Consider the following 12,890-nt stretch of genomic DNA (forward strand, 5'->3'; position numbering starts at 1 on the left):
GAATGCAAGAGAGTTTTTGTATGTATAATATGTAATAGTGAATGTCCTCTCATAATCCTAGGGGTTAGGGTATTTGTAGCCGTGGTCCATAGGGTAATTTTTGGTCCGAGAACATATTTCATCTCAACTGCTTAGCTAGGACATAGGTATATAGAGACTCGTTCTTCCCCCATTTATAAAATATATGTACCTTACGTTGTTTGATTCAATTGATTTGAAGAAGAAAAATATGTCAGAAATTGTAGTGCCTAATGATAGAAACCTCTCAGCTCAATAGAAATATTCATTTATTTTAATCAAGTAGATTACTAAAATTTAAATAATTAATGAAAGTATATTAGGAAAGTGAAGAAAAGGTTAAACATAAAGATCCAAACAATCAATGAAACAAATGTGTATGATCCAATAAGTTCCTTTGTACACTCAAAAATGGCTAAAAAATTATGAAAATTGAGGTCATCACTCACTGCCATCATGTAGCACTCATCACCAATGAAGCAATCACCATGTCATGCATGCCATACAACAAAATTTCTAGTTTTTCTAAATACTTTTATTCTACATCTATATGTTTATCAGAAGTCCAAGACTTTTGACTTCACCATATCTAACAAAGGTTCCAAAGCACTAGGAGCAAATTTTCTAGCAAAAAGAACACAAACCGAAGAGTTTCTATTATTATATAAGCATTTCTGATCTCCAAGAACTCTACTGAAAAACTCCTTTGTAATATCCGCTTTTCCGAATGTCGCCGGGTGGGGCCCACCTCTCGACCAGTCCACCCAAGTTATGCTTCGGTTCGCCAACGCACTCCCTGCTTGAATTGTTAACATGGTGGGAAAATAGTGCTCGTCGACGTAACATGCTGGTCTACAGTATTGTTCGAACTTGGGATAAAACGCGGTGTCTTCAACAATGTTGACGGCGAGCTTTCGGTTTACTTCGAACCATTGAGAGCCTTTACGCCATTTTGTAATTTCTACTAGAGGAGCCATGTTTGGGTTGTAGCGTCCTCTTCCGTATGGACTGGGATCGTCGAATGCTCCGACGAAGCTGAATTTGGATTTCAACAAGTAGTTGTAGACTGTGCTGAATTTGTAGAGAGGGATGCATGATTCGGACAGTAGGATAAACCACTCGTTGGAGATGTCGAGTAGTGCATTGGCAAGTAGTCTTCTTTCCGCGTCGCACATGCTCATTCTTCCCCACTCGGCAATCTGCATAAGAAACAGCAAAGTTCGTAATCGGATGAGTGAATAATGAAACTTGTGCGTAAAAAACTTTCATGTTCAGATGAAAACTATTTTTATAGGCTTTGATGTATTTTCAATGTTTCGATGAAAATAAAGGTTCAAACAAAGGAATATATAACATTGAAAACTAAACAAGATAAATAATTTTGAAAAACTGACAAAGTGCAGTAAATAAAAAAGTGGAATAAGATATCAGACGCAGGCGGAAAACGAAAGAGGAGGTAGCAGTAGCTACTGTGCGCGAAGAGCTCTACTGCGCCGGTGCATGTAGGTGCCAACTCGTCCTGTTGAACATTGCTAAGGCGAGAATATTTCACGCCATTCTGTCACAACCACATTACATGGACGATATGGCAATAACCTGCCAATGTGAAGCCATTCTCCTTCCCCCCATTGGTGCCCCCTCAACCTCTATTTGTGAAAAGCAAAATCGAAGGAGGCCTTAGTCTGATGTAAAGCTACTTGGTTACATGGTTTGGAGAGAAGGTGATAACAGGCTGGGCGCATATGGTGCAGCACAATGGAGGCAGAATGGGAAAGACAGTGGGTGAGGTGGGGTTCCCTTGGGCAGTATTGTTGATGGCGGATGGCGGTCCATGGCAGAGAGCCAAAATCCCTCCATACTGTCCGCTTTGCGGCGCCGTTATAGCGGTAAAACCCGCAATACAACTGATATTTACCATTGCGGCAAGCCCAAAAAACCCCATGTATATCCACCATAGAGCCGCCATGGCGGATATTTGGTAACCCACACTTTAAATTATTAAAGTTGCTCAAAATTTATGATATTCATAATTTACAGAGCTAATCCTTGTTGAGAGGATGCTACCCAGGCAGAAACTAACAGCAAGGAGTGGGAAAACAAAGAGTGCCAGCAGATCTGCGGCGAGAAACATAGAACAGCACAGAGATGGCAGAAGGTCGCCGGAGAGAGAAGTAGATGCAGCAAGAAGCATGGATTTGGATCCTCTCACAAATTTTATCTACATCCCTCTACAACATTTTACTTCTCTCTATCCCTGTCTAAATATTCTCTATTTCAAAGGTTGTTGTCTGTTATAATAACAACATCCCTTAAGTACCTTCACTAAGACCCAGAGTTGCAGCACTTGTGGAGTCGAGTGCTAAAACTGCGAGGTTAATGTTTAGTGCACTATGGAACCTTATTGTTTAGCTATTGCATTTTTGCCTTTTAATAAAGTAAAAAACATTGAAGCAATTGTCATTTCAAGGGAAAATTACCATTATGTCAAAAACTTGTTCAATTGTTCTCACTTTACAATGTTTCGTAACCGTTCGATCTTTAAGAATGTTTGACTCTCCTCATATCTAACTTAAAGTCATACAAATGATGGTTTGTGATTGGTTGACTTTGACTATGTAAAATGTTTTATACTAACCGTGCATCAAAACTATTCCCTTTAATATGCGTGTCTACTCCTTCCTAATGATATTTATAAGCTAGATAGCTTGATTTTAATAAGTAGAGTCTAAAATGGTTCTAAGTTAAGAGTTTTGACAACCATGCCACCTAAACTTCGATCCCTAAATCTTTGTAGCCCGTCTCTACCAAACTCTATTGAATTCTAATTTCTAACCTACAAGCATTAATTAACTCTAAATCCCCCACAACTAACATAAACCAATTCTAATTTATAACCTACAAGCATTAACTAACTCTAAATCCCTCAACAACATAAACCAAGGAAATTGAAAGCTTACCTAACCTAAGCTTAGTGATAGGATCCTGGATCTGGGCCTTAGCCTAGTAGAAGGAAATAGGAATGACGTGGCAATATTCTGTTAGAAAGGAAATTTCTGTTATAGGAGAGACAGAGGCGGAAAAGTTGTTAGAGTCTGTTAAGACATATTTCTCTCTGGCTTAAGAGTTCATAGAACTCGGGTTTACATTCTGTTTTTCTTTTTTCACCATTGTAGATCCTTGACCTCACAAATTTCCAGTTCAATAATAAACATTCTGCTACCAAATTTTCTGAGTTCTCTCATTAAGGGAATACTCACTTTAACAAGATATCAAGGACAGTGTTATCAAATAGCGGCTATAGCGGGCACTATAGTACTATAGCATAGTGGAATTTAAACAAAACGGTATTGTTCCGCAATTTCTATTCAATATAAAGTGTTGCTTGGTAGAAACTACAGCGATGTTATAGAATTGTAGCATAGCAGAATTTGAACCAACCTCTATTTTTTGTGATCTGCGATTGACAACACGGTATTAGGCTATGAACCATGGTATGAAAACCTTATAAAATTACATCCATATCACTTCTTGGAAGAAGTTTAACCTTATTGCCTAGGTGAACCTTTTCCAAGGCTTTTATAATGTCCTTGAAATAGAACTTTGAATAAGATTTACACAGCATGATGAGAAGGGACAATTCTGAACATGTTACTATGCTTCCATACATGAGCACGTAATTATGTCGCATGTCAACATGTTACTGTGCTTCCACACATGAGCACACAACCCAAAAGCATGTTTATTTTCTCAGTAAAATTCAGAATTCTACTAACCGCATCGCCCGAGAGAAACTTAACTTATCGACTAAAGTCTGTTAGGAACCTAAATCCACAAAATAGTAATTAGTTAACCTTAATGTGTTGCATGCCCTGACAAGTCTCTACCTTAGTTCCTTACCTAGTTCTAGTATATACCCTGATGCACCCATCAAGTAACAACAACCAGAAAAATCAAAATCACAACTAGAACAGAAATCAGAAAGTAAGATACAACTATAATGAACTGCATACCAGCCACAATCAATAACCCCCAAAATGCAGATCAGAACCTTAAAACAAGCATAAAATAGGCTAATTACAAAGACACTACATGTGAATATCAGATTAGCAATATAAGCAACTAAACTAGCACAAATTAAGCACTATTAACTTCAGATCAAGTAAAGCATCTACAAATAAAATAATAGCATAAGATCAAAATCTACATACCTGACTAGGGATTTGCCTCTTATAGAAAGCAGACGAAGGAGGAAAGTGAGCTTGATAAGAAGGAAAAGGATGAATATAAATAGTATAAAGACTCTGATGCCCTTTGAGAAACCTCTCCCAAAGAGGTGCAAGAGGCAATGGTCCTTTAGTAAGGAACATAAAAGCAATCTTTGGAACTCTTCGAAAAGGGTAATTTTTAATCTTAGGAACCAAAGAAGCTCTCCAAAGAAGTTCACTATCACTCATATTATGGATCAGATTTGAAGGAGGTTTAATCCATTGTTCCAAACCACCATGTTCCTCTACACATGGCTGAAAAGTTGAACTCATTGTAGTAACCACACTCTTAATTCCAAAATGCTTAATAGTATATATGCTTATCACAGAAAACACAACACATAGAGCAATGAAAACAACAAATAAACGCATTGATCCTAGTGATAACCCTCTTGATTTTCCTTCTTCAGATGCCACAGCCCTCGATTGCATCTTGCTTAAAACACTCAAAAAGATGAAATTTACAATAAAAAAACGAAATTTTCTATGGTAACCACCCTCTACGCTATGGATCTAAATTGAAGTTGAGTCAACTTTTGAATAATGAATATGTGAGGTTGGTAAGAACACGATTATGGAACATGGGTCTTAACAAAATGGAGACTTTACTGAAGAATAGAAGATAAAGGGTGTTTTTTTTTTTTTTTTGGATCTTATCGCAAATTAGAGATAGTGTTGATGAGAGGGGTTGAATGGTATGGTACAGGAACAGTGATTTGAGAAAAGTCAGAGAAGCAGAAGAGAAACTGAATTGTCACATGTAACTTAATTTTTACATGATAAAAAAGATTGATTTTTGAGACAATTGATGATGAATGAAATTTTGAGGAAACAACGTTGGTGCTTTGTCGTGCACACGGTCAGCGGCCGGTTATGTTTTTCGAGTGCTTGCACTCCACCTCGTATTGAGTGTTTTTGTAGAATAAAAAACACAGATGAATACAATAATTAATAAGAAAATAATAAAATTACATAAAATTGATATAGTAAAATTAAGAGCAAAAAGGAAATGCTACTGAGATATGTTTACACTATCGAGCGGTATACATCACAATAAATTCCAATTTTATTTTTTAAAATATTGAAATGACATGGTAAATATAAGAATTTCTATTGGTTGTATCTGTAAAATTGTTTTACACTCACGGGACACTATCTTTAACCTTTAAAATTAAACCAAATTTTTATGAGAATCTATTTAAATTTATTTTTTATTTAAAGTTTTTTTCCTTACCAAAAATGTTATGCTATTAATTCATATTTTAAAAAATCTATAACAAAGAAATATTTATCTATACCAAATATATGTATGCCATAAAAAACATATAACACTTTTATTTAAAGTTTTCTTTTCAAATTAACTTTAAATACTTTTTAATTTTTTTTTAAAAAGTATAATAAAAAGATGGAAATATTTAAATGAGAATCTATTTTAAAAATAATTATTTAAAGTTTTTTTCTTTATCAAATATATTTATGCTATAAAAACATATTTTAAAAAATATATAACATTTTTATTTAAAGTTTTCTTCTATACCAAATATATGTACTACATCCGTCTATTATTATAAGCAAATATTTTTTTTTAGGTTCACTGAATATAAGCAAATTTTTTTTTAGATTCATTGAATAATAAATATATTTGATCTTTTATGTAGATCAGATAAATTCATTCATTAATGAACCTAAAAAGAGAATATTTGCTTATAATTCAGGCCGAAGGGAGTATACTATAAAAGAGATATTTCAAAAATAGGATTAATAGTGATTTACCCCTGCAATATAGACGTATTTTAATTTACCCCTTTAATTTTTTTTAAATATCCCCTATAATTTTGGAATACCCCTAAGCGTGTAAAAATCAAGGTGGTAAATAACAAAAAAAAACTTTTACAGGTAGTTTTTCCATCTGAGGTACAAAAGGCTTAGAATTTTAATATTTTAAGGAAGTTTTTTTTTTTTAATTTTTTAAGGGCGTAAATCAAAACACGTCTATATTACAGGGATAAATGACTATTAACCCTAAAAAATATATATAAATGATACTCAATTTACTAACATAGAAATTGATTTGTCTATTTGTAAATGATAGTCACTTTACTAACAATAGAAATTAATTTGTCTAGTTGTTATTGATAATCACTTTACTAACCTTATAAATTGATTTGTCTAGTTGTAAATGATAATCACTTTATTAGCAATAGAAATTAATTTGTTTAATTGTAAATGATAGTCATTTTACTAACCATATAAATTGATTTGTCTAGTTGTAAATGATAATCACTTTATTAACCATAGAAATTGATTTGTCTAATTGTAAATGATAGTCACTTTACTGACAATAGAAATTGAATTGTCTAGTTGTAAATGATAGTCACTTTATTAACATGATTTGTTTCGTTATAAAGTGAATATCAATTAACCTGGAGGGACTTGGGTTTGAGACCTCATAGGTAAAATTTTATGAACATAATTTGTTAATATTGGTAGAAATCATGGAAATTACTTGTTATGAATGTGCATTACCCTAGTGGTAAAGATACAGAGATGTATTTTAAAGACCTTGGGTTCGATTATTTATAAGAAACAATTTTTACTTTTTAGATAGTATTAATTCATAATTATTTAAAATTGAGATCTGATTAAATTTTGTAAAGAATTAAGTCGGGTCTATTTTTTGGTGAGGGACTAATTTGGCTAGTGTAATATTTGTGAGGGACCAAAATGTATCTTCACTCTTAAAAAAATTATATGAATTTTTATTTAAAGTTTTCTTTCCAAATTAACTTTTAATAATTTTTAATTTTTTTAAAAAAAAGCATAACAAAAAGATGCAAATATTTAAATAAGAATCTATTTAAATAAAAAAATTTATTTTAGATTTTTTATTTACCAAATATTTATAATCTATAAAAACATATTTTAAAAAAAGTCATGTAAACCAGTGTCCGGGAAATACCGGTTAAGATTTTCAATTAAAAAAAAATTATATTCTACATTGAATACACACAATAAAAATATATAACATTTTTATTTAAATTTTTCTTTTAAAATCAACTTTTAATATATTTTAATTTTAAAAAAACATAACAAAAAGATGGAAATATTTAAATCAGATTTTAATGAGAATCTATTTAAAGAATTTATTTATTTACAAAATATATGTATGCTATAAAAACATATTTTAAAAAGAAGAGGATATATTTACTCAAAGAGTAAGTGTTGAAGATTTACTCCAAATATTAACTATTCATTATCATAAATCTAATGGTTTTAATTAATTTTGTATATAAAAAAATATTTCCAAAAACAATTAGGTTAAATGATCAATTAAAGCCGTAATATTAATAAAAATCAATGGTTAAGATTTGGAGTAAGTCTTGTACAATTACTCTTGGACTAAATATATCCTCCATCTTTTAAAAAATATATTAACATTTTTACTTAAAGTTTTCTTTCCAAATTAACTTTTAATAATTTTTAAATTTAAAAAAAAAACAAAAGCATAACAAAAAGATGGAAATATTTAAATCAGATTTTAATGAGAATCTATTCAAAGCTTTTTTTACCCAATATATGTATGCTATAAAAAACATATTTAAAAAATTTTATAACCTTTTTATTAAAAGTTTTCTTTCAAAAAAAAGAAGCATATTTATTTATCAAATATAAGAATCCTATTAAAAAAATAGTATAACAAATAAATCTTCAATATTTTGCTAGATTTATTATATAGTAATTAAATATCATTTAAACTCTATTAAAGATTTGATTCATCATCTATTTGACAATATTTGTATTTTTACTCTAGATATTATTATTTTATTTGAAATTTAAAATTTTAATATTTATAAATGGTTTAGCAAAAAAAAAAATTGAAATAATATTTTTATAAGAAAATATTTAAAAATTCTATTTCATTTAAAGTAACTTTTTACCAAATATATGTAAATGCTATAGAAATTATGTTTTAAAAAAACGATAAATAATTTTGTAATATAAGTTAATTTTTGCGCTGTTATTAATTTTTAAAACAATATTTATATTTTAAATTTTTAAATATGCTAATTATTATAGAAATAGTTATATTACATAATCTTATAAAATTATTTTAACAATATACTTATTTTTAAATATGCTTCTTAGGTAATTCGAATTCAAATCTCATCCGTTACATCTCACTCTCACACTAACCTAGGCGTTTCAGTGTTAACCTTACATGTCATTATGTCAACCCTCTCCTCCACTATACCACAAAACTCTAGTCCATCATTGCGTTCCACTTCCTACGTTCACCAATCAATTTTGGTTCATTCAAGGAATAATGTCGCCGTCTTTAGGAATCAACATTTGATTAATGCGTTTTTCAAATTCAAACATTCATTTCTGGATCCACTAAGTTGAAGTTTCCTATACCTATAAATTCTTATCTCTTAAATCCGAATAATATGTCTCTATTCTTAATTTTTTTTATTGAAAATTAGTATCATTTCTCAAATATCCTACTAGATGCATTAGAAGTGGCATGTTCTAGAGCTATTCTCTTCGATGCACAATGCAAAATGCCCCCCCAACCGCTCGAGCTACTAGAGATCCATTATCTCTCCCTTAAAATAGTAGCGACCAAGTCCTTGTGAATTCTTCATTTGCACCATCGCGTAGAAGAAAGCTTGCATCGCGCAAATCCGAAGAGCAATATAGTGCAAGCAGCTGTTTCTCAGAGAAACCAACAGTCGGTATCTCGTCAGGATTCTACTATGATATCTCCATGTTACCGAAGAAGCTAGAGGCCCCAAACTCTTCCTCACAATCCTGAAAGAGGAAGAGGCAGTCACACTCCTCCCGAGGTCTGCCACCCTCAGAAGGAAGAAGAACCTGAGGAACAACCTTTGGTCAAGGAACGAACAAAGCACCCTATTTATGCATGTATTTTGGATAGCCTAATACCGAAATCGCTAGAGAAGCCCTCAAAGCTCCAAAGCTACAACGGAAAAAGCGAGATACGAATGATCATTTGCAACGCGTAGAGTATTGTCAAGACTACTATCATGCTGATGACGTTGAATAGTGCAAGCTCTTTGCACTAACTCTAACTGGATATGCTAGTATTTGGTTCAAGTCTCTACCTGGTGCAAGCATAGATTCATGGAACGACTTGTACAAAAACTTCACCACTCGCTTCACCGCGTAGAAGAGACAACCTACCACAACAACCATACTCAACGAAATCACCTAGGGCAAGAATGAGAGTTTGTGGGCGTCTATCGACCACTTTACAAAAGTAGTTTTAAAGGTAGAAGGCTCTAAAGAATGCCTGAAGTTTTGTATTTTCAAAAAAATGGCTTGAGCCAAGACAACACCTTCTGAGAGAAGTTTGGGGGCACAAGTGAAGTTGCATGTCTCTGATACATTAAGGGGGTAGATCCATGTGGTTTTGTTGTTTGTCTCTTAAGGTTTACTTTGAATTTAATTTTATATTTGAGTCTCTTCTTCAATTACATATATCTTAGGATTGAGTTTTTTATCCGTGTTTTAGCATGCATAAATCAAAGTGTTTGAGTTTTAGTATGAACATATGATTTAGGTCAATTAGTCGAGTTTTATTGATCAAGAACCATAATTTAAATTGATTAAAGTTATGTCAATGGTAGAATCTCAAAACTTAGTTGAAAACTTGGATTTTTGAGAATTTGGATGTGTGATTCGAATCACACACATCAATGAGACGAATCAAACAAGGCATAAAAGAACAATATGATTCTAGAGCTTGTGAGTCAAGTCACACAAAACTTCTAATTCAAATCATGCAGTTGTGAGTTGAATCATAATGTATGCTTGAGCCGGATCAAAAATTCCTTTATAGGCATTGTCTGAGTTGAGTCGAATCATAGCCATTGTTTGACTCGAATCGCAACCATGTGTGAGTTGAATCACAAAAATGAGTTTCCTCTTTTAAGTGTTGATCTTGTTTCTCGTTACTTTGCTAGCTTGACACAAATCACCAAATACTCTTGAATCGAATCAACCATGAATTTTTCAATTTTTTTTTTGTGGTTCATCTCCAACACCTATAAATTATTTTCATATCTCAACTTTTCAAAGTGGATCTCCATCCAATATTTCGAGCCAAGATATTACACATTACAACCACACTTTCATTGTCACAAAAGATGAGACGAGGAACAACATGAACTTTAAGTTCCTGTAGAAGTGTTTGGAGATACGATGACTCAACACTAGTGAGAACAATGCTTTTATATTTGAACCTGGATACCTGCTTCCTGAATCACCATAAATTAGGTTTATTTTAAGAGAAGTAGAAGCATGGCTAAAAATAGTCATGCCAAATATGGGGTTGTGTTTCCTCTATATTACACCATTTTAATGATGTGTGCTAGCGAAAATTAGTCTATGAATGATGCCTGAATACCTAGTCAATTTGAAGGGATTTAATGAGTAGGATAAATTATACCTCAACCATTGTTTTAAATTGTTTAAAGGTAATGAAAGCGGCTAATTTTCTGTTTAAAAGGCATATCCATGCCAACCTAGTGGTTGCATCAACAAAACTGATGTAGTAAATAAATTTATTAGATGAAGAATGTTTTGGAAACTATTGGTTACATGGCACGAGGTTTCTGAGTCAGTGAACCATGAATGATTCGATGGAGAAGAAATGTTTTTCAACATAGCTTTAAGTGGAGATAGGCCTAAGGATAAGAGGGGTGATGATAAGTCTAAGGATAGATCTAAGCTAGGTGACGAGACCATGAGCTAAGGTAGCCATGGGAAAATTGTTGGATGCAATGGAATCAGCATAAAAAACACGATCATTTGAAATAGTTGCGTGAAAGTGTTTATTAAAACGATGATAACACATGTTAGTTATGTGATTAAACTTTGAAGCACACTTGACATTGTATTTAACTAAAATTTTCAGAATCACGTCCAAGGCCTCCACAACCACCACATCCACCCACGCCCAAAACTAGAATAGACCATACTTAAGCAACCTATATCGTGTAATTATAGTGGATGGGCAACAGAGTGGGGGATTTTTAAACTAGAGGAGTCAACAAGACTCTTAGATACAGTAAGATTAATGGAAGTTGTATTAGCAAAAATGAGTTTTTTGAACTTGTCAAGATGCATCTTATGAGCAATGAGAAAAGCTTCAACCTCTTCTAGTTGAACAAATTTGAATTTAATTTCAATAACATACATAACAAAGTTGTATTAACAAAAATTAGTTTTTTAGCTCGTCAAGATGCATATCATGAGCAGGGAGAAAAGCTCCAATCTGCTCCAATCTCTTCTAGTTGAACAAATTCAAATTTACTTTGAATTACAGATATACCCAAATTAAAATCTAATGGTAATTCATCAAGATTCACATCTATATATTACAACACTAGAAGCCGATCACCAATTGACGCCAAAAAATTCATTTAAGAGTATGATTTGAAGAAGGTAGTCCTACATAGATTCGCCACAGAGTGTGTCGGGACTCAATTTTGACCTAACTTATCTTGCACGAGCATATATGCACTTATGAAAAATGTTCATGAATATGATCCCATATTGATGGACTCAACAACCAAAAATGAAGTTACGGTCGTTCCAAACAATGTTGATTGAAGTCAACTCTGTTAGTAACTCTGCATGGACAATAAGTGTCAGGTGCGAGTTCGAACCCACGACATTTTACTTATTCATCTTTAAAAGATGAATTCCAACCACTAGACTACTTGGCAAACAAAATGTTATTTAAAATCCTGACAACAACAATTGATCCTATATAATCTAAGGACAATAGAAAGGATTTTCAATTATTGATAATTTGTTTGTGGTCGAAAGAGACTGTGGAGATATCTAAGGAAAGAAGAGAAATCTTTCCATATAATCTAAGGACAATAGAAAGGATTTTCAATTATTGATAATTTGTTTGTGGTCGAAAGAGACTGTGGAGATATCTAAGGAAAGAAGAGAAATCTTTGCATGCTGTGAGCATTAATCATTGGTTCAACTTGCTGCATTAATCATTGGTTCAACTCGCTCACGTCAATTTTTTATAATTCTTGAGTTGGAAAGTAATGTTTGGTAAATCAGAGGTAAACGGCTATGCTACTGACAGCAGTTATGTTGCACTCACTGGTGAAAATGGTGGCATGGGGTAGCCTGGTAGGTCTATAATACCATGTAACATAAGAGAGAAAATTGATGCATTTGCTTTTGAATGTATGCAATTGAATTTCCGAGTATGATATGAGGTGGTTTACGATTTGCATAGACATCCTAGTCCTAGTTGTACACCATAAGATGGTTGAACCTACATCTAGATACAACATTTTATGAAATTTAGAAACTAAAATTTAAATGGTCTGAATCTTAAACTTGAATTAAAATTGAGATTAGAAGGAAGTTATCTACGTTTACTTTTTAAAATCTAAAACTTCATATTAAACTCGATTGGTACTAAATTTGTTTAACAAAATAATTTAAGGGATGATTCGCAAGTTTTATCTCTATACTCCACATTTCAGAAAAGCTAAAAACTCTTGCTTTTCGGAAACACTAGTCTCTTGAAACAACAGTGCAAATCTCAAA

The 12,890-nt window shown here is 32.4% G+C and overlaps 1 protein-coding gene across 1 annotated transcript; it reads right to left on the reverse strand.

Annotated features, from left to right (window-relative positions):
- Positions 1-379: 379 nt before the first annotated feature.
- On the reverse strand, positions 380-5,187 carry LOC131596427 (glycosyltransferase BC10-like). Its single transcript, XM_058869074.1, has 2 exons — positions 4,227-5,187; positions 380-1,217 (listed from the first exon to the last, which is right to left on the reverse strand). Exons 1-2 carry the CDS (start codon positions 4,713-4,715, stop codon positions 576-578), a joined length of 1,131 nt encoding a protein of 376 aa, XP_058725057.1. The 5' UTR covers positions 4,716-5,187; the 3' UTR covers positions 380-575.
- Between the last annotated feature and the right edge of the window lie 7,703 nt (positions 5,188-12,890).

Source organism: Vicia villosa, linkage group LG4 (assembly GCF_029867415.1).
Source record: "Vicia villosa cultivar HV-30 ecotype Madison, WI linkage group LG4, Vvil1.0, whole genome shotgun sequence".
Lineage (NCBI taxonomy): Eukaryota > Viridiplantae > Streptophyta > Magnoliopsida > Fabales > Fabaceae > Vicia > Vicia villosa.